At 43.6% G+C, this 22,392-nt stretch overlaps 2 protein-coding genes across 2 annotated transcripts in view; both read right to left on the minus strand.

The window, feature by feature from the left end:
* Nucleotides 1-8,656: 8,656 nt before the first annotated feature.
* SLC35E3 (solute carrier family 35 member E3) lies at nucleotides 8,657-14,469 on the minus strand. Its single transcript, XM_084506418.1, has 5 exons — nucleotides 13,977-14,469; nucleotides 13,776-13,886; nucleotides 12,461-12,619; nucleotides 11,408-11,490; nucleotides 8,657-10,937 (listed from the first exon to the last, which is right to left on the minus strand). Exons 1-5 carry the CDS (start codon nucleotides 14,364-14,366, stop codon nucleotides 10,751-10,753), a joined length of 930 nt encoding a protein of 309 aa, XP_084362544.1. The 5' UTR covers nucleotides 14,367-14,469; the 3' UTR covers nucleotides 8,657-10,750.
* Nucleotides 14,470-15,096: 627 nt separating this feature from the next.
* Nucleotides 15,097-22,392, minus strand: part of NUP107 (nucleoporin 107) — a 28,604-nt gene continuing 21,308 nt past the window's right edge. Inside the window, exons 20-28 of the mRNA XM_084492088.1 lie at nucleotides 20,532-20,570; nucleotides 20,051-20,201; nucleotides 19,410-19,516; nucleotides 18,307-18,409; nucleotides 17,903-18,063; nucleotides 17,525-17,650; nucleotides 16,682-16,795; nucleotides 16,218-16,385; nucleotides 15,097-15,425 (exon numbers count right to left, since the gene is read on the minus strand). Coding sequence (XP_084348214.1) covers nucleotides 15,318-15,425; nucleotides 16,218-16,385; nucleotides 16,682-16,795; nucleotides 17,525-17,650; nucleotides 17,903-18,063; nucleotides 18,307-18,409; nucleotides 19,410-19,516; nucleotides 20,051-20,201; nucleotides 20,532-20,570 — 1,077 coding nt within the window. The 3' untranslated portion in view covers nucleotides 15,097-15,317. The remainder of the gene's footprint in view (nucleotides 15,426-16,217; nucleotides 16,386-16,681; nucleotides 16,796-17,524; nucleotides 17,651-17,902; nucleotides 18,064-18,306; nucleotides 18,410-19,409; nucleotides 19,517-20,050; nucleotides 20,202-20,531; nucleotides 20,571-22,392) is intronic.

Raw genomic sequence — 22,392 nt, forward strand, 5'->3', positions numbered from 1 at the left:
GCACTGCTCTTTGACACCATGCAAGCATAAATGACTGTGCAATTCTTTTTTCCAGACAGTGATTGCTCCATGCTCTTGCCCTTTTCACTTCAAAATGGTGGCTGCATCTGTTCCGTTTGAGAAGCCATCTTATACGAAAAACATAGAAGAAATAGGCAGGCTTTCTAGATCAAGGGCCAGTGTGTATAAATACAAGAATGACAAGCTGGGAGAGTACAAAATAAATTCACGGGTGAATCCCAGACAGCTACCTAGCTGACAAAATAGCCCGTGAGACAGTGCTTGGTACCTCAAGCGTATTGAGCTTTACACAGAAAACAGGGAATACTGGAGAGGCAGTCTTCCTGAAGTCTTCTGATCTTTCAGTTTGCATAGCATACTGAATATGCAGTAAAGTTTTGTTTATTTATTGATGATGTTTCCAGTGGTGTATTACTGTTCTGATTAAAAGAGAGATCTGAAGGGGAGTTACACGTGATTTAAACAGAGAATCTTCTTCAACCGGCCTAGCATTCACTTTACCATACAGCTGAAGTGGGCCACACATTGTAATTCCATCCTGAGCGACCCTTTCCCAGATTACTTGTTCTAGCAAAGAAAATTTATATTTCTGAAATCTCTTTGAACTTCATTTTTGTTTATGGGTGATCATGTGGTTTATCTCCTGCAGCCACATGCATGGCTTTTCTCTACTTAGGTGTCCACAAAGGATGTAACTGGTCATCTTGCTCTCCGCTGGCCAGGATTGTCTAAGTACCTTATCGCTATGGCATATTCATATCAGTGAATGTTAAGGATGTGATGAAAAATGTTTATTCACTGATGTTCTTAATGTCCCTGGTTGGGACCACTTCCTTCCGCTGGTCCTGACAGTTTGTTCCTTGTTCTCACCAAGGTTACTGGCCTAAAACAAAGCAAAGCAAAGCAAAGCAAAGCAAAGCAAAGCAAAACAAAACAAAAGAAAAGAAAAGAAAACAAAACAAAACAAAACAAAACAAAACAGAACACAGGAGGCTCCTATTTAGCCTCCAGCATTTAGGCTCCACCCGTGTATCAGCTGTATCAATTTCCCATTCTACAGCTACTCAGAGTACATCTCACAGATCCTTTTCCTATTCAAATGCCTGGTAAAAAAAAAAAGGGTTGTGAAGTAGAGACTAAACCTCACATCCCAGAATTAACAGACCGTGACTGTAAAGGGAGAAAAAGTAGACACTTCTATGCTTTAACAGAACAGGCAAATGTCTCTAAAGATCTTGGGGTTTTCTGCAAAAAATATTTCTCCTTCTATTACGAGTAACCACAGAGACAAAAACAAAACAGAACAACAACAAAAACCCCACACTTTTTCTGTGGCAGACTTGTAAGGCCAGGTGCAAGGAGCTAAGCACAGGTGCTTGAGCTGGCTGAGAAGATAGCTGGGTGTCCCTGGGAGGGATTTTGTGACCCAAAGGGATGTAGCAGGCACTTCTGCATCAGTTACAACAGCCTTGATGATTAATCTGCTTGTGCCAGCTTGGGTGACAAAGCCCTGGAACATGACAGTCACAGACTTCTCCTGAATCATGCGGAAAGCTCTTACATACATTTGCCACTCTCAAAGCTGCAGTGAGAAGCTAATGAAGTGGAGTTTGGCATTCTGGAGTTCCTGTGCTCTTTTACATATCCCTCTTGATTTCTCCACTTGCTTCCTTTGGTGTCTTTCTTCTCATACCTGCGCATTCTTTGTCTCCTTCTCCCCTCCTTGTCATTGCTGCTTTTCAGATTTTGTTCGTATTTCCAAGGTCTATTTAAAACATACAGTCTCTAAACATATGAAAAAAGTTTAATATAAAGATCTTGTAAAGCGTTCTGCAAATACTCTGATGTGTCTTAATTTTTCTATAGTTATGTTTAAAAAAGTCTTCCAGAACTGGATCAATACAGAAGCAGATAGCTGGAAGGTTTACTTCTTTGCTAGCATTTTAATATCCATATATTTGACACCCTGCCTCTCTTGCTTTACTGTAGAGCTTTAGTTTTTCACAGCTCCCATCTGAAAGTCACCTGGTACTGGTTTCCAGCGTGTTTTAGCTGGAGGAGGGCTCTGATGGGTCCAGCTGCACTACAGAAACTTGAACAAGATCAAGATACGTGGCTCTCTTTCTGGTGACTTGTTTTTGTTCCAGAATAAAATGAAGGGGAATCCCTTACCCCTGCTGCCCTACAAACCGAAACCTCTTTCTAATTAACAGTGGGCAATACAGAGGAGGATAACATCAACCATCCTTATCAGCAAGGCGAGGTTTGCAGAGAAGAGGTTGTAGAGTTGCCAGTGCGACTGGTATATACATTTTTGAAGGCTGCGTAGGTCACTGCGTTGGTTTTGTGCCACCTCTCTTGGCTACATTAGTTGGTGTGACAGCCATTACTCGGCTTACAAACCTTGCCTCGCTCAGCCTGAGACTGTGCTGGCTGTGTAAGGTTCGTCAGTGATGGTTTTGTCAGTGATTCTGCCATCTGCTGGAGAAAAGGTGGCTTTTTTTTTTTTTTTTTTTTTTTTTTTTTTTTTTTTTCCTCTCAAATACATGTATGCAAAGAAAGTCTCTTTTTGAAATAAACGAAGAAAAATTTCACAAACCCATTGATGCCACTGGAAAAGCAGGACACAAACTCTGATTGCAGATGAAAAAGTCATGCCATGAGTTTCCTTTGTGCTCTGCTTTGTTCCATTTAAGATTTAATATCTCAGTTATCTCTTGCCCCCAGAGAAGGCAAGTCCATGGGCTTTGCGGCATCCTTTCATTCAGCTGGTTTCACGGCATCCATGATAACACCCAAGTAGATCACCCACATCATTCTTTTAGCTGTGGTAGCAGAGTGCATATCACCCCTGAGAATTGCTTCAGCTGGCCCTATCCAGCTGCTCCTGTGCTGCAAGGGAGCCGAAAGCTCTCTTTGCAAGATACCTTGGGTTGATTGTGTCCGCAGAGACACTTCTGATGGTAATTTGCAGACTGTTCTGTTTTACAGCTCATTAACTCTGTACTTCAGGATGAACCTGTTCTCTTTGGTGGAAACTTCTTTGGAAATGCACATTTTGACACCCAGAGAGCACCTCTCAGGTGTGGATTTTGCATTCCCCTTGCACAGCGGCTTAAGGGAATTCTCCCTTGTCATGCAGCTATCTTTGCAACGCTCCTGGAGCTTTCTCCCCATGCAATTCCAAAACCACAACCTTGATATTTCTTTGCCTAGTAGCAGGCACGATTTGCTGTTGTTATTGCAGCTTTGAGCAAGCAGAGCTAGCAAATAAAGTCGCTCAGGTCCAAGCCATCACTTCCCTCTGCTGACGACTGCACTTTCTTAGCCAAAGTCACTGCCCCTGCAACACACAGAGCAGGGGGATCACTGCCACATCTCGGTGGGTTCGATTCACAATTTGTATGAAGCTGTAGCTCAAAGGGTTGCACAGCACAGGCACACATTCCTCTTTGCTGACACGGGTGGGAAAGGAAAATAGTCTCTGGAAGAGAAGCCACAAGTAGCTGGGGAGCGCTGGTGTCTCTCATCACTGTCCTCCTGGTCCACGCAGCCACGCAGTTACTTTATGCAAGACCAAAAAGGTAACTGCAGTAAAACTCAGAACACAGCATGGTTTTATCTACACTCTGTATGTGTATCAGCCCTCCATTTTCACTTGTTTTTCATCCCAGTTTTCAATGCAAACAGTGCTTTTTCCTCTGCTACAACCCAATCCTGACAAACTGCTTTTGCAGTTGTTTCCAGAGGTTTAATTTCATTCATTTATAGCCCTAACATGTTAAATGCTCCTACTAAATAAGGATGTCACATCCTAAAACAATTTATTTAGATATCTTCGTTCATATTGACCTACACGTATTTTTAAAAGGAAGCTCCTGAGAGCAGGGGGCTGCTCATCTCACCTTTACACAGTTCCAAAACCACTGAGAATATTTAGCTACAAGAAATTTAAATTCTGGCTCGCTGAGGGACACGTGACAGCGCTAGGAAGTTAACCAGCCTTTAGAAGTAATATCTCAATGATTTCCAGCTTGTGTGACACACTGTGAATTATTACAGGCTCTCAGATGAGTAAAGCTCTCTTCAGGGAAGCAGAAGCAGCTGATGCAGCACAGACTCGTTCAGCTCAATGGAGCAGGCTGAAAAGCGGGACTGACACACAAACTTCCCAAAGACCTTTGGGCAGGGAGAACAGAGATCTGCCAGTCCATTTGCTGCTTCATTTACGTGTGAATTTCTCCCTTCAGCATCCCAGATGAGGTTTGACCCACAACTAAAGGCAGCCGGTTCTGTAGCCTCATACCCAGGTCTACAAAAACAGCGTTGGGTGGGTGCTGAGCAGCCCCTGCTCAACATCAGCCTCCCGTGTGCCCGTCCCCTGCACCACCTCAGGGGCAGCAAAGCACTGGGAGATTTTTTATCCTGATCAGCAGAGTCATATTGCCCTTGGAAAAGCAAGATCATGCGTTTTCAGAAACCTGTCGCAATTTCCTAAAGAACGTGTGACCCCTGCTGTTGGTTTCTCCTTTCAGCTGGACTAAGAAATAGGAAACCAGCCTTTGAGTAACCACCACGAGAAACATATTTAACGAGCAAACCAGCCTGATCCCAGAACACCTTCATATTGCCTTTCCACTCCCTGGGGAGGAGCATTTTGTTCTACAACAGTTGATGTTTTATAGCATGAGGGGTTTTTCCACTCAGCTCAGAGACGGAAACCTGAACGGATTCAACACGCACACTTGTAAATAAATCACAAGATCTTAATAAAAGTTTTTACTGTGCAACTCCAGCGTATTGTAAAACAAAACCTTTTTTAGTCACTGCATGTAGTTGCACAACAGGAAAAATATATATATTAAAAAAAAAAAAGGAAAGGAATGCAAATGTTCTGTAAGAAAGATAAAAACATTACAGGCAGGGTAAGGCAGCAGAACAAGGACTCTGGCTCTCTGTTAAGCAGCATACTTCATTTATTCGGAGACCAAAAAAATGTCAAGCTTGTCAGCTATGCAGCTCCGTTTCTGGAAATGCTGAGCACATGCCATTCTCCAGAAAGTACAACCGAAAGGGAACGAGTTCACACTGACAAATCCAGCCCTGCTATTGGGATGCCTAATTGTGGAGTTAGGGATCTAAACTTAGACCCTATATTCAAAAACCTGCCTAGATGTGTATGTGCTGAGAACTCCTCCCAGTTTTCTCTTAATCCAGTCTCTCTTTTTTATTTCAAACACACAGCCCCCCCCCCCTGTGCTGGGGGTCCCAGTAGCCAGGACTGCTCCACGTGCTTCCCTCGGCCAGAAGAGAGCTCCTTTAAACAAGTTTGCTGCTCGGCCTGCGCTTCACAAGGAGGTAAATACACACACACACACAAAGGTCATGAAAAATTACACTCCCCTGCTGTGCTTCGAGCAGAGATCTCCTCCTCCCCGTACTTCCTGGACGTGACACAGCCATACCCAGGTCTAAAAATAATCCTGGGCTTTTCTGACAGGCTGCACGTGAGGTCAGTGCATTTACGCGGGCGGTGAATACAATTCCTGTCTCGACTGCCAAATTCCCTAAAACTTTGCATCTTCACACTTGATACAGAAGGGGCAGAGTGAAACAGGAAAGGGAGCTGTCTTACAGACCTCCTACAGGGAAGTAACGAAGACTAAATTTTGAAGAGATGAGTAATTGTTTTCAGCCAAAGCAGCGAGAAGGGCTGGCCTTTCCCCTTTCATCAGTTCCTGTTGTAGCACAGGCTGCTTCAGGCTGGGTCGGATCCCCTGCAGCAGGGCTGCCCGGGCACTGCAGCACAAGCTGACGGCGTTTGTGTTACTTTTTACTGCTGCTCGGGGAGAGGTGAGGGGTTTCCACTCCAGCAGCTGACAGGGCTGAACACACAGGGCAGCTTTCGGGCATCACCGAGCGAACGGGAGGAGGAACAGCAGCTCCCTTCTTTCAGGGAGGTTACCCATCGCTGTGGGATGGGGCTGGCAAAGATCTTTTACTGCCTGAATCCAGCTATTCATTTTTTTTTTGCATGGCATTTATGTCTGAGTATTACTAAAGAATGCTTGAAACTAAATTTGTCAGCTACCGCAGCGCAGCAAGAACTCACCCAATTCAACTCCTGCACTTTGTTACAACATTTGTCCAGAGAGAAACCCACACCTCTCCCCAGGGGTCTTTTTGGTAAGATGTCTGTGTTTTCGAACAAATTTCTCGTTACTCAAGATTGTATCAGCTCATGGTAATGGTTTTTCACATCATGTTCTTAACCTTCAGCAGCTGACATCCTAATGTCATCCTGATCATCTCTGCAGCAACTGAGCTGTCAAATGGGAGGCTGAGCAGCTATCAGAGAGCACCAGCAGGAAGAGGATTTGTATGCAACAGATCGTGGTGCTTCTGGGCATCTACATGACAATGCTCGGGGAACAAAACGAAAGGGATGCATCTCCACGGTTAGGAGAGTGATGTTCTGTGAAACAAAGCACGTCTTCACCACCTATCCAGTCTACCTTTCATGTATTCAGCATTCCTCACGTTTGTTTCTCATCGATCAGGGAAGCTGGGTTATGAATGGCTACGATAAAATTTTAGGAGAAGAAAACAAAACAAAACAAAACAACAACAACAACAAAAACATAAAACACAACCTAAACAAACAGTGCAGGTTTGTAACCCCAAATATGCTTTTTTAAAAGCTAGGTAAGATACCAGCTGTGTAACTGGGAGCAGAACAAACTTATTGGGAGAAAAATCTTAATGTGAAAGGTAAACTGAGGGACAGTCAGGCTTGCTCTCTGAATTCCCTTAAAGCCTCTTGGTTGCTGTCAAAACCCAAGAAGATGAAAAGCTCTCTCACCTATCAGTGAGCCTTCTCCCTCCCTGAACTGCAGCAATATGCCACAGGATGTTTCTAAATCGCTGCTCTGTACACTAACAGCATGCCAGTGTTTAGTAGCACAGCACTGTCTCTTCTCAACAGCCCACCTGGACGAATACACACAGCCAGTTAAGAAATCCATCATTGCCTTTTGATAGATATTGAAGATGTGACAAAGTGGACACGGGTCAGACCTTAGCTGTACGCCCAAATGTTATGAAATGCTCTTCTGAAGTTCCTGTTATGTAGGGCACTATCAAAATGAACGTTTACCTTAATACTTAACCTGCATTGAGTGGATAATACTTCCAAAAAAAGTTTAAGGAAATCCAGGGGCAGCCCACACTAGGCTTAAAGGTTGCTTCAGCCGCTGCTGGGCGTTCGTTTCCTGACAGGAGACAGAGGAGGATATACTGCTGCTGAATTGACGCTCTGTCCTGAAGGTAGGCTTCCTGGAGGACAAGTCCCCTTTTCATACGCTGAGCAGAAGCACAGCTTTCTCCTCCGACCTCACGCCCGAGAGCGCAGCCGCTCGCCCATCAACAGGAAAACTCCTCTGGTGTGCTGCCTCCAAGAGCTTACACAAAACCAGACACAAAATCCGTCAAAAAAATGCTGAGTTACCAAAGGTCGGGGTGACACAGAGCTCTGAGCCAAGAGTCTGTGTGTGAGCGAAGGCTGCTTCCCGTCCTCTGGGGAAAACGAGAAAACCTGGTGGATGCGTTACAGAGTACTTGCAGGGATGGGGTTAGCTAGGATAACTCTGCCATCAGTGACTCATGTTTTTCACAGAACCATCTGGATCTGCTCTGATTTTTAAATGCCACCCTCGTATCTGTGCTAGCTTTTACCCTGCAACTACAGCAATGGGAACTTTGTAAAGTAAAAAATAAGCTAAGATAGGCAGCAAAGCACTTGAGAGCAGAAAAGGACCAAAGTCCAACTTGTTACTACAGCTCAGTCATATATAAAATATGAAGTCAAAACAGAAGCAGACAGTAAATACCACGGTTCGTACACGTTGTTAAAGATGTTGAGACTCTGATTTCTCTTCCGTGGAAGCCCAAACTGAACCGAATACATAAAAATGGCATGAACACATATTAAAGCGATGCAGCAAAAAGCAGAGCAAGTGACTCTGCCCCTGAGTAAGCATCAGTGATTTTCCTAAAACTCTGCTCTTACCTCAGGATTCGAAAGTTGGGCTAAGTATGTTATCACAGCACTTATAGTACAATGGTTCAACCTGAAAGTCCCTTTCACCCTTTCCTTCCTTTTTACTGTTTTACAACCTACCACAGGATTCATTCCCACAAACTCTCCATAAGCTGGTCTGTAAGGGAAGGGGTTGGCTGGTGCCTAAGTTTTGGGGGAGGTTGAGCAGGGGGTGAATAAAGGCAGCCAGGCAGCTTCTGAGCGTGCAGGCACGTGCGCACCTCCAGGTGGGTCTGTGTGTCAGGGAGGGCAGGCACGCAGCCTCCTGCATTCCTCACGAGATCAGCCCTAAAATGTGCCAGCTCCAAAAATTAGACAGAAACCCGAGTGGCACCACTTTGCCTTACATATACCTATATCCTTCAGGTGCAGGCGATTCAAGCAGGAGATGAAAAGAGACAAGATCTGTTCTCCCCCTCAACAAGCAGCTGTCAGCCCAGTGGTTAAACCTTTATTCCCACCCCACGTATGGTATCCAAAGAACAAACACACATAAAGAGCCTCCCAAATTCAACACTTTGAACCACACGACAAAGAAAAAGTTCAAGATACTTTATTTGTTAGGTACAACAGGTGAATCTCAAAGGAGAGCTCTTGAACATACGCAAAAAAAAAAAATCACGTCACCTAAGTGACCTTCGAGACTTGGACGTTCCAGAAATGGGCTGTATTTACAGCGTTTTGCTTCACGCCGTGCTATTGCCTTTCTCCTGCAGATCTGCTCCCCTCCCTGCAGCGCCTTTTGTATTTTCAGGCATCTGTTTTGTTCGTTTTGCCACACTCCAGTCCCATCCCAAATACTGTCATCATCGAGGCTTCAAACTCACTGTTCGCTACCCGTCAGAGTCTCTGTGGTCTGTATTTTAGGAGAACTTGTGCACAGCACAAATTAATGCAAATGGCTTTCGTAGTGTACCTGCTGAAGGATGTGCATCCAGAGCCTGTCCTGTCCGAACACATCCTTCAGCAGTCCAGGCTGGATTTTTAAACTAATTATAGAATTACAAAAATGCATTAAAAACTACCCTTGGATCAGTACAATGGCTAGGACACAGTCGGTAAAGATGTGAAGTTACTGGGGTGTTTCTGACTCTGAAATGTTATGGAGTATTACAGCCTAAGCTGAGGTTGCACAGAGAAGTTACTGTTTCTTAAGCCACGACTGCTGTAACAGAATAAATAACTTATGAGCGTCAGGTCTGCGTTGTTTCTTACATGAAGACTTAGCTCAGAGGAATTAAATATTTCTCTTGATGGCTGCAAAACTCGAACACCTGTTTCTGTTCACGTAATTCCCCTCCTTAAATCTGCTAGAGGTAGATGAAGGCAAAATAAACTCCAGAGCGTAAGGAGCAAGATGCCGCAGATCGATTCGAACCTCGCGAATCTAGCGAGCATATGCTTCCACCAGACTCACCGAGAGCTTTTATTTCTCCTTCCATTTTTAAAATAGAACAGTGCTCAACTTCTCCTTCCTCCCATGCTGTCAAAAATCAGTGCTCGCTACCGGCATGAAGTAATTTTCAAAGCGCTCCCGAATTAGAGCAGAAGTGGGTCCCACCTCGCGCTCCTCAGTCCCTTGGACACGTTTTTGGGGCCTCTCTGGTGGGTGACCACTGCCTTGCTGGTGCTGCCCGGGCACCTGGCAGTGATCCCCAAAACCAGAGACATGCACGGATGCTGCCCAAGGCTTCTGGGGCAGCAGGGAACCACGCAGCCCTCACTCCCGCTGCAGGCTGGGACCTTCCCAAAGATTTCTCCGGGAATGTTTTTAGCACGGCCTGCAAAATATTTGGCGATTATTACCGTAAAATCGGAGATTTGATTAGGCTCGCGAGTACGGACAAGATCTCGTGTCCAGCCTGGGTTTTGGCACAGGGAAAAATCACGAAGCAGCAACACGTTTTCTGAAATCCCCGATGAATTTGTTAACGTCCTGACAGAGCAGAAGCAAAATTTAAGATGGACAGCTCAGAACCGTTTTCCTGCTTTTCTACAGCTTGGCCCAAGGCTTCACCGTCTTCCAATGTCTCCCTCCTCCAGTAATTTTCTCTCATTTCTTTAGCCGAAACTCGTCAGTGCGTTCAAGTCAAGCACACGGAAGAAAGGATGTAAGAAACAGGAATGAGTTTGGCAGCCCTGCCTAAAACAACAAAACAAGGTGCTTGTCCTCGTCATCATCCACCAGACAAAAGGGAGGAAGCGTCATTACACACCAGCACCTCTGCATTAAAGCACCTCCGAGTTTCCTCACAACCATAAATACTGGCATGGTCACAAAGGCAAGAGGACTTCTCTCCTTCTCTCTCAGTCCAGTAGCCATCGCGATTTTGTTTGGTATGCAAAAAACATAATTACTTTCGTAAAATTTCCACAGCAATTTGAAGTGTGCCGCATTCTTTTTTTTAAGTGACCATTTAAATTAAAAGTGATAGGCCAGACCACGCTGGGCAAACCCTGGCACGTCACATAATTCAATCAGTTTGTCCCGGTTACAGAGCGACCATCCCTGCAGTTAAACTAAAACCATGGCTCAAAACGGATGAGGCGATTTCGTGCATTCTGGAACCAACGCGTACTGAAATATTTGTTCTCCTTCCCAATATTCCCAGTCTCCAGAACACCAAAGCTTCACGGGCGCTGAGCCAATTTACTCTTATTGCTTTCCTGCTCGCTCAGCTTGAAGTGCGTGTAGGCTAAAATGCCCAGCAGCGTGCAAAGGATCCCGAGGCCTTGGTTAACAGACAGCGGGTCCTTAAACAAGAGGCAGCCTCCCAGGAGGGTGATGCAGAACTTGAAATGGCCGAACATGTTATATCTAGGTGGCTGTTAAGGATTGCAACAAAATAATATTGATACTTGCTGTTAACAGAAACACTCGGGAACGTCATCGGTTACATCCAAGGCACGTAAAGGTGCATCGCATTGACTTCATCTCGCACAACTCCCTAGCATCTCTGCAGCCATGGGAAGAGTTAACCTCCATGTACAGCTTTCCACCCGTCCTACCAAACGCGTTGACACACCAGTTCCTCCTCAAGGTAGCCAAACTCAGGTTAAATAACCCTTGTAGGCATGAAGGTCACGTCAGGGAGTTAACGGTGGTGATCTCTACAAACCATGACCAAAGAAATAAAAGGCACTAAAACGTGAAAGTGCTTTTCCAGCTCCATCATGTAAAACAATCTGGCAGGTTACAAAGCAGTTTTCCCACAGCAGACCCAGCCAAATGAACGCTAACATAATTTATCTGGGAACAGGAGAAACACTGAAGGTTACAAAGGATACGTGACAGGTGACGTATTTCCAATGATCCAGTAGATGGACAAGTTGACCATGAAGGCTATTACACCCGACAGCAGGACCATTATCTGTGGATTAATGGACACAGTCAGCACCCCAGCACACTTCAGACCATCCATACCCATTCCAGGTTATTTAGTTAGGCTCCTTTACTTGCAAATGCAAAATATCAGGCAGGAAAGACATATTGAGAACAAAAACAGAAACAATTTCAAGTCAGTGCAGGCACCGGTGGTGCGTATGAGTAGCTCAGGGTATGATGCCCATAAATACACACTGATAGCACCGCACGCCTTTTCTCCTTTACTCTCAACAAACAGCTATGAGTGATTTGGAAAACCTGGCTACTCATACGCACAGAAGTTACGTTCATCACCTTCGAGAGATGGTCAACAAAGAAAAAAAAAAAAAAGGAAAATTATCCAATTTTACTATTCTGAATACTTGCTATTCCGTTCACAAACTCCAGCACTACTTCCACCCATCATGGAGTGGTGTGATCAGCGGTGGTGAGAAAACACCACTGGCTTTCTTCTGGTGACACCAAGGACATCAGAAGGCTCAAGAGAAGTTGCAGCCTTCTTGCTGAAAGCAAACTGGCCTTTCTAGAGAGCAGCCAACGCTGGCAACCTTCCACAGAAGAGGAGTTGAGAGTGGCAGAAGTGAGCATGCTTATCTCTTTTCTGAGTGGACAGTAAGAGCTGGAACCAGGGCACTTACATATTTCTAATTTAATACCCTAGGGGCAGCTTCTGGATTTTGTCAGATTTTCCTGTGGTTCAGGTGCCTTCTAAACAGAAACAAGAATAAGGAGGTAAATCAACTGACAGACAAACTCCTCTAAGAGGAAGTGGGGCAGACACAAGTTTTTTGGTTTTTTTCGTCTTTCCACATGCCCCTCTCATCTCATCATAGTTAACGACTGTACAAAAATCTGTTTGTTTCACAAAGAAACAGATCTTAGCAACAAATATCAAATTTAAATACGTCAGCAACGATGGCTTATTTAAGGAAAAAAAGAGTCAATGAAAGTCTTACCACAGCAGAAAGTGTCCAGGGCCCAAATATCCCCCCTTCTCCAAAGACTGGCTCGAAGAAGGGTATGATGAACAACAACATAGCCGAGGACATTGGTGCCTGATAGTACAGCAGCTGCATAGAGTTTACCTGCAACTCATGCTGCTTCGCTCCTACCCACTAAAACCAAGAGAGAAAGCTGTTAAACAGGAGGAAAGCAACCCCAAACCATGTACTAATACGCAGGGCGCGCCATGCAGACGATATTAGGGTAACACTGAACTGGTGAGCATTGCTGCCTACTGTTCCCTATCCAGAGGGCCAGGTGTTGGCTTTTGTTAGCACACAAGCACCGGAACGCAGCCACGGGAGGAGGAAAGAGAAAACAGTGAAACCCCCCTCAGCTAAATGCCTAGCACCTAAACCTTCCTTTTCCTTCCTTCCTGCCTGGCAGCAAGGTATTATACTCGAGGAGGAACAAAAAAAGTAGCAGAGCTGGGAAGAAAACGCCAGCTCCCTTCTAGTCAAGGCAAATTCAAGACCCTCTCTAGGATGGAGCTGAGCACCTCCGCCAAAACAGCAAGCAGCTGCAGGGAGCACCTCTCACCCCCCTTCTTTATATGCTGTGCTTCTGATGTTGTGTACATCGCTTGCTAATCCTCACTGATTGCAGTGCAGCTTATGCTGCTTTTCAAAGCCGTCCATTTACTTCCACAGACAAAAATTCTGCAGTTTATTGTCAGGAATATTTCCAGAGCTATATTAAAAAATAAAACTGACGACCAAATGTAGCGACTTTTGCTCCTTCCATGCCATGTTCACTGCTAACACGGATTCCAGTGCATATAATATAACTTGGCTATTTTCTTTTCTGAAAAAAATTACAGAATAATTTCACTCAGGTGCTGTCATTTCTCCAGTGCACAGCCACCTGAGGTTAGTACGCCCCGTCTCTCCCCTTCTGCCCCCAAACAGGACAGAAGACCATTATCTCTCATCTTGCGTGCTACAGGTTGCAGAGCCTTGCTCCTTTTGGAGGCACAGAGTATCTGTCATGAACAAATTAGAGCTTTATGTGACAATGGCTATTGGGTCAACATGACAGGGGACTCTAATGTGGGAATCTTTTAGGGTCATGGCAGACAAGGTGCTGATCATGGGATTTTAGCCCAGCGCTACAGCAGAAAGGGCTAAGGCAACCCTCAGACACACCAATTTTTCTCCCCATAATAAATCTTGCCCATCTGGGAAGGGCCCAGATGCGAGGTCCTCAGAACACCAAGCGCATTTTGGTGACCACCTTCACCCCCTGTCCCCACCCCAAGCTGCTACCCACCACTTGGTAGAGCGAGGTGACCAGGACGCCCAGCGTGGCGAACACCATGCCGAGGGCGTTGAACTTGACGTCGTAGTAGGAGTTGAGGAAGACGCCCAGCGTGATGGGCACCTGCGGGCGAGAGGCACCTGGTGACGGAGCCGCCCCCGAAGCCCCCCGAAACCTCCCCAAACCCCCCCAAATCCACTCACAGCCCCTCACCAGCGTGAGCTTGATGCGCAGCGGGAAGGTCTTGCCGTAGGCCAGGCTCTGGATGGCCACGATGACCGGCGTGGTCATGGCCTTGGCCAGCTGGTAGGTGCCGATGGTGTTGCTCTGCAGGGAGAGGTTGGTGAAGACGACGAAGCCGCAGAAGCTGAGGGCCAGGGGCAGCACCTGGGCGGGCCGCAGGCTCTTGGGGGCGAAGGCGCCGAGCGCCTGGCAGAGGTAGAGGCCGAGCCAGGTGATGGCGAAGTGCACCAGGGTGAGGCTGAGGTTGGGGAAGCCCAGGCGCACGTACAGCCACTTGTTCAGGAACACGATGCAGATGGAGGCGGACAGGTTCACCAGCAGCCCCGCCGCCAGGCGGCCCTGCGCCGGCACCCAGCCCATGGCGCTCGGCGGGGCCGCCACCGCCACCGGGACCCGCACCGGGACCCGCACCAGGGGCACCGGCAGCGGGGGCACCGCGAGCGGCAGCGGCAGCGGCAGCAGCGCCCCCGCCCCGCCCCGCCCCGCCGCTGCCGTGCCCGCCCCCGCGCCACGTGGCCCCGCGCCTTCCGGCGGCGCCGCCCGCACCGGGGGACGGGGACGGGGCCCGGCGGCCGCCGCCCGGCTCCCGGCGCCTTCCCCCGCTGTGAAAGCCCGGTGAGGAGCGGCTGGGGGGAGCCGGGAGGGGAGAGGGGGGTCAGGGGGGGCCTCGTTGCTCGCAGGGAAATAGGGATGGGAACAGAGGGAATGGCCTCAAGGTGCCCCAGGGGAGGCTCAGGGTGGGAATGAGGAGGCATGGCTGCTCATAGAGTAATTAGGCACGGGGACGGGCTGCCCAGGGAGGTGGTGGAGTCACCGTCCCTGGGGGTGCTCAAGGACAGGCTGGACGTGGTGCTTGGGGACACGGTTCAGTGGTGACATTGCTATTAGGGTGATGGTTGGACCAGGTGATCCTGGAGGGCTTTTCCAACCCTAATGGCTCTATGCCTCCTCATCCCTTTTTCACCCACCCTTTGCACATTCTCCTGCTGCTGAATAATGCTTCTGCTCTAGAGGGAGTGCTTCAGTGCACTGAAGCAGAGGTTCACGCCCTCCCCATACACAGACAGTTTAGAGTAGAATGAACACCGTGTTTGAAAACCACTTTTATTAGAAAAGAATACAAAAGAGGGCATGTAACAAATATCCTCTCACGTTGGTCAGGCTTTGTCACGTTCATAACTTAAAGCTGAGCTGTTGTTTTTCTTTAAGCAAAAATCAGAACAGCTTCACTGAGGTGTGGTTTTGTTGTTCTTGTAATCAATGTGTCTAAACTTCATGTTCAGAAGTCTTTGCAAGTATCTACACAAAAATCTATGACTGAATTTCATATCCCAGTGGATCGAGGTCCTGGTCCAGAAGCATCAGAGAAGATTCCCTCAGTTTCTGTAAAAGTTTTTTGAGTTCTTCTTTTGAAAACACCTAAAAATAAAAAATACTCAATTGAGTTATATTTCTGTACGACGAATTGCACTGATATCAAAATAAATGGTGGTTGACTGAGTTACACAATGTTTTCATTTATTTTTCACTTAGGACAGTGTCCAAAACAGACATTTCAGAATGGCATTTATTAAAGGAATGGAAGCTAGTGGCAGTATTCAAAACCTGCAAGTAACATCAAGACAATTCTGTCTTATGACTACTACAAAAATTATTGGGAAGCAGCCTAGTTTAGTGTTCCTGTTATTGCTGCACATTGTTTTAAGCCAATCCATGTAAATACATCACAGTATTTTTCTTAGTGTTGGTAGTTCTCATCAGGTTTCTTCTTTTGGGGGGGAGGGAGCAAGGGACATTGTGATATATTTTGGAGGGATTGTTTTTCAGGGTCTTGGAGGGAGAGGTTAGGTAAATCAAGTACTCCAAAATGAAACACGCTTATAAAATGTTCTGAAATGTAATAGAAAAAAATCAGTTACAGTTTTACAGCTCAACTTATTTCAATAGCCCTCGTCCAAAAATTAGTAACTGCACTACTCAGAAAAACTGAGTTATCATCTTCAGTGATGATGAATTTCAAATTTAATTCCTAGATTGCTTTCAGTCAGCACACAAAGAAAGCCTTTACTACTGCAGCGAATGGGAAGAGATGAAGAAACTGAGGATGTTCAGTACCATATGGTATCTTCCTTTCTGAATAGAAGCTTTTCCCACAGTCAACCCACAGAAGTTTTAATTGGAAGCCAAGCTGTCTAGAGCTCAGTAACTCACCGTATAAAGCTTGTGTCGCTCAGAAGCGACCATGTCAGCCAATCTCAGGCACTCCTGATACTGTCCAGTACTGTGTAACACCGTGTGCAGTAAAAAGCACATCATTGGCAGACACAGCTTGCGCAGCAAAATCATCTGATGTGTTCGTTCAGGGTCGTCCTCAGCATCCTTAGCATAGCAAAACATGAATGAGTATTATGAATATTTACCTTTAAAAGGCAACTCCACACAATCATGCAATTAGCAGTGTCAGAGGCAAAAAACTGGGCTAACCAGCCTAGACTGGACTGCCAGATCTGATCTATAAAGTGAGTGAAGGGGAAGCAATCTGAAACCGGTCACAGCAAGGCCAGAGAGAATTATTGCTGAGTAAACACAAGGACGTCAAGCTAAAGATGACAAAGGTACAGCTGGGTACGATCCAGCGTTTGTGGTTTATGCCATGATATAAAAGTTCATTTTACCTCTCTAACATCAACCATCCATCCTCCATCAACAAACAGCAACACGTTGTACATTTTCTCTTTCACATCAGCTGTAAGAGCATCCAAGAGACCTTTCCAAATACCGTAGTCCACCTGGCAAAGAAAAAAAAAAAAAATCTGCTGCGAGACAGGATAATTTCCGAGGCTATTTTAACACAGAACCTTCACCTTGCATATAGCAGCTAGCACAGCTCTAATTCAAATTACAATCTTCAGCCAATGGCTAAAACTTAGCCTGCTGCTAACTGCCATCACCACTTCATTCCCTGTACAGAGTATCAAAAAGTTGTTCAGGAACAGTCAAAGCCACTAGAAGAAGCTAGCTTTAAATAATTTATTCTGTCATGCTTATAAAAACAATACTTGAAGAAACTGAATATAGCATACTCATACTGGACAGATATCCAAAAAGAACTTCTGAAAAAAAGAAAGAAAAAAAACACACCAAAACACAGCAGCATCTTTCAGAAATGAAAATGTGACAAATAAAACACAAAACAGCCTTCATCCTCCACTTCTAGGGAACGGTTAATAGCAAAATCAAGTAGTCAGATGTATTTATAACGCTGACACATATAATGAATATTTACCATATGGTATCATAAGTACAGCTGTCACATAAGAAAGAAGCCTGAGAATTTATTGTGCAGCTGCCTTACTATTCTTCTGTTTTATACTTCCCCTTTTCAGCACAGAAACAAGGTGTTTTATAATAGAGTTCTTACGCAAGATGAGTTAGCAGACTTCTGTTTGGTTAAACTAAGACTGCCTCCTATGCAAGAATATAAATATTTATAGTAAATAACTGGAAATTTTACCTACCTCATACTTTTTCTCTTTATGTTCATGGGCCACTTTTTCAGTAAAACTTGCTTGCGGCACCAAAGAAGGCTTCTGCGGAGCTGAGTTCATGTGTTTAAACCATTCATTGAAGGTTTCATGGGCTTCCTGGATTGCATTGGGAACAATGGACATTTTTCACTCATTTTTAAGAATGTCATTAAATGCACCAAAAGCCAAAATTTACTTTGTAACAAGTATAGAAAGGACCTCACTATCTTGTAAACTTTCAGCTACAATGCATCCAGGAATCAGAAATCAAATCAAATGGACAAAGTTTAAAATCTCACCACCGAGGCAAAGCCACCCTTATTTTTAAGTAATAACTTGAGTATGGTTGGAACTATATTTGAAACTCACCAAATATGCCCGAATACACAAATGTTCTCTTATGGCATTGTCATCTTCAGCTGGAAGTGAAGTCTCCATTCCCTGTTCTTCCCATTGGTTATATATTTCTGCTATAGAGTCTTGGGGAATCTTCACAAACACATCTTTTGCAGCTTCATGTTTCTTGGATGCTACAAGAATGCAAACTGAGTGTCAACAATGTTGTACTTACCATACTTTATTTGTATAAAAAGACAAACTGTACCACAATTGTTCATTAAAAGTAAAAAAGATGGATCAGACTGTGCTCTCTCTACTATATTGCCCATGCTTTTTAGCATACTAGATTCAAAGTTACATAAAACGTAATCCCAATAGTCAATGAGAACAAAAACAACATTTAAAAAGCCTACAGTATTTGTGAAGTTTATTACCCAAGAACTTCCTCATGATTGCATTGCTTTGCTTAAGTGCTTCTGCCCTCTGTGCAGGATCAAATACGAGCCAGTCAATTACATCTATTTTCAGCCGATCCACCTGTAAAAGCCAACATATTAGTTAGATTCACCAACATTTCAAGCATACAGATGGTGTTAAATACAATAAATCAGGTCAACAAAACACGCAGGTTTCTAGAGATCTTTGGACAGCATTTTAACATACTAGTAAGAATCACTTTATTCCTATGTTTTGTATGAAAAGCTTACAAAACAAGCTCTGCAGTCGAGATTCAGCCAAAATCCATTTCCAAGTATTGCCAAGACTTTCAGACCAACGGATGAGCAACAACTCTCAAGAGTTTTTATGGATTACCTTGCACCTTCCTCAAACTTTATATGAACGCTCTGCATAAACATGGTTTATGGAACCCTTGCTATAAACTTGAGGGGTTCAATCAGCCTGCAACCGGAGTTTTCCAGCTGTTGCCTTAGGTAAGCTTCCTATTTTAGCTCAGACAGGATGCAAGAGTAAACTTTCTACTAAAGGGCAAAACATTGCTACAAGTTTGCAAACTATTGCTTGCTTTCTAAAGGATACTCTGCAGAAAGAATGCTAGCTATTAACTGCCTCGTGGGCACTAAAGCACTGGACTGGATCCAGCTGAATCAGTAATGACAAAAAACCTGTCAGTAAGGCTATGTGTGTAGTAGCTAGAATATATTACTGGAACATGTAATGAGGTGCACCTGAGCTCCGAAGTGTCAATCCTCATAATTCTCAGAAGCTAGGATAATACCCTGCTCTCAGCACAACATATTTTGTCCCAGTTATTTCACTGGCTTTATCTTCAATTACTGCTCTCATACAAGCTCACTGCTGAATGACACACATCACAGCCCAGATCAAAGAGATGTAGAAACAAAGTTAAGAATTCATCCAATTCACCTCCTCACTTGACCATATGGAAAGCTTGTTTTCCTCACAGCCTTTTTCGAGACAATTTCCACCATTGTTTAAAGAGAAATTAAGATTATATATGGTAAAGGACTCTGTACTTTTCTGGAAACCGGAGTATCTGCCCAAAAAAGTTACTCACCTCTGTCGTGCCTGTGTCTAACATATGATCATGGTGACTGAATTCACCAGCATCCTTCTTGCGGATGTTTTCAACAACAGTTTTTGTTATCGCTGCAACATCCAGACCTAGGTTAAAAGTATTGTGCAACACTGATCAGAAATTCAAACTTGCCACTGAATGAATCTCAGACTCTGTCTGTAGGTCTTACTTCTTACTCCTAGTAATCAGTCTAGTTATACTCACATTGCCACCCTAAATTACAGGCTTTTGATATAGATAATTTATTGTAGGTTTATCTGAGATAACAGAAAACCCCAAACATCAGTCCGTCCTGGACTGCATATAGATCATTTGTCAAACTTCAGAGTGTGTATTTGAGACAGGAAGTGGGCACACAGTTCCTGTTGTGTTTGGACGTGATTCGCAAGCAGAAGTGCTATTCAGTTTACTTTATAAAAAGAACTGCAATTCCAGGTTCCAGTTAGAAGACCTAATTTAAATACTTGAAGAAGTGATCGGTAAGCTGATTTTATTTAGTTGAAAAATGAAGAGAGACAGGAAGAAAACATCATCTTCATAGCCAGGTTTGCATTAAGATCTGCTAAAAGACAGCATAACCCATTATATAAAACTATAATTAGAATACCAGCATATCTCACCTGCTTCTCTTGCTAATTCAAGACAGTGGTGGCGTTGATCACTTTCAATAACATCTTCTAGGAACAGAGCATACTGAGAAACAGATAGCTCTGGGGGCAAGTAGCTAACGTAAAATGCTATTAAATCCGTGTGCTTCTCAGATATCAGCCGCTGCAGAATAAAAAGTATGCATTAAAAAAAAGTTATATTCCTCTGTGTGAACACCTAAGTAATGCACATTAATTGATGTGTAACGCAGATGGCTGATTGTTTATTTTCATTGGAAAATTCCATTTCTTTCTCAGCTTCTAAGCAAAGGTCAACAAGCTACATCTTATTCAAGTGTTGCTGACAGAAACACTGCATACTCAGCAAGCTTCTTGTATGTATTCAGAGAGTACGAACTGCCTCATAGCTGCTTCCATCCTGTAACCTTTAGTCCTTTTTCTTCCTTTTTGTCTAAACTGTCAGAGAAAACGAAATATATTCTTGAAAGCTTACCTGAATGTAGGTCTTCAGGACTTCAACAGACACTTCCTCCTTATTGCAAACAAATATAAATTCAATTTGTATTAAATTGAATGAGATGTTGCCAAAAAAAAAAAAAAAAAAAAAAAAAAGATAGAGAAGATACTTTACAGACAACTACTGTAACACAAACACAAGGTTATTTGCTTATCCATGCTTCAGTAACTTACACTTTCCTACAAGCTCAGCTGGAAGAACTGTTTCTCTTACAGTGTGATTAAAAATAGCTAATGTATCTACTTATTTAAAGATTTAGCTTCAAGGAATTTATTTTGCAGCAAGTAGTTAATACACTTCTGGGTCTAACTGGAAAGTTACTTTTTTTTTTTTTCTTCTAATCTTCTCAATTTACTCTATTGCTTTTTATTATTACTTAATAAATCCAGTATCATGAAAAGAGGTGACTATTGGAATGTGCTATATGCTCTGCTCTATGACAGAAAATTCTGATGTTCCTATACATGGGGGTGATGGAGGGAGACTACTTATCACCTGGCTCATTTATTATAGTCTATACTAAATAATTCCAAATACGGCCTGAACAACTGAGACTGTTTTAGCTAAGAATCAAGTGTTTGTTACTGAAGAGCTATTATTTTAGTTTGAGTTGGTTATCTTGTGTCTATGCAGACTTGTGTACACAGGAAAAAGCAGTTAGTGATACCCCTTGTCAAAGGTTTTAAAAATTAAAAGAAACATCTGCTGAAGTGTGTTTGGAATTCCTGTTCAGCCCACAAGATCTGTATCTCTTTTACAGAAACCAGTCAACTGAAAAATCTAAAGTCATTGGATTGTCAGATGCCACAATATAGAAGTTGTAATTGTTCAAATAAAGCAAAGTGCCAGCCCATCTTAAGATGTTTAATTAGTATGTATCTTACTATTGCTGACTCCAGTGCTATTAGTTCATAAATCACTTTCATATTCCTTAAAGACATTACTGGCAGTGACATCTTCTGTAATCAGCCATATTCGGTCCATGAGCTGGGAAATGCTGAAAGCACGCAAACTGCTTTTTGTCAAATTCACATTATCATCTCTAAGTAATATAAAGCACTGCAACACTTGATAAAAACAAGCTTGCTTTATTTTTTTGTCTCTGCACTTTGATACGAACAGTACTTGAGGAGATTTCGCTAAGTTTTTCTCTACCAGCAAGAAAACTAAAAGTACATAAGCACATACCTATATAAATTGTACTCAAAACACCAATTAAGGAATATCATAAAAGCCTGCACAACCTTCTCTTACTTCTGAGGTCTACTGAGTTGAATGAGTACCTTTCCTCTAAAATTTTGGAGAAGGTGAATTTACGGGAAGTAACTGACAACTGGTCATCATCCCACAGTGGAATTCACATAGGAAATTGCATCTATTTTGTTCTCTCTATTAAACATGCTAAGAATTAGTTCTACTGCATTGTAGCTTAAAGACCTAGTTTATCAAATTTTGATTCTGGCTAATATATATATATATATACATATATTCATTTATATGTATACATGTATATATGCCTTTTTTTTTTTTTTTGTAAAGACACACACGTTCTCCTAAATGATAACTAACTTCAAAATCAATTTCAACAGGGGAATGAAGCAATGATTACAAACATGAAAAAAAAAACCTCAAAACTGGGTTTAAATCAGCTAAGGAAAACACACATTTGTATTTTGCTGAAATAGGTTATATTCAGAAACTTATACAAGCACTTCTAAATTTTAAAGTAGTAGAAAAGGAGAACTTCTAATTATTTGCGATTGTCTCAGAAAAAAGTAATTGGATCACATAGCTGCATCTGCATTTTCAGCATAAAGTGATTAGATACTTAGTAAGC

Source organism: Aythya ferina (genome assembly GCF_964211825.1).
Source record: "Aythya ferina genome assembly, chromosome: 1".
NCBI lineage: Eukaryota > Metazoa > Chordata > Aves > Anseriformes > Anatidae > Aythya > Aythya ferina.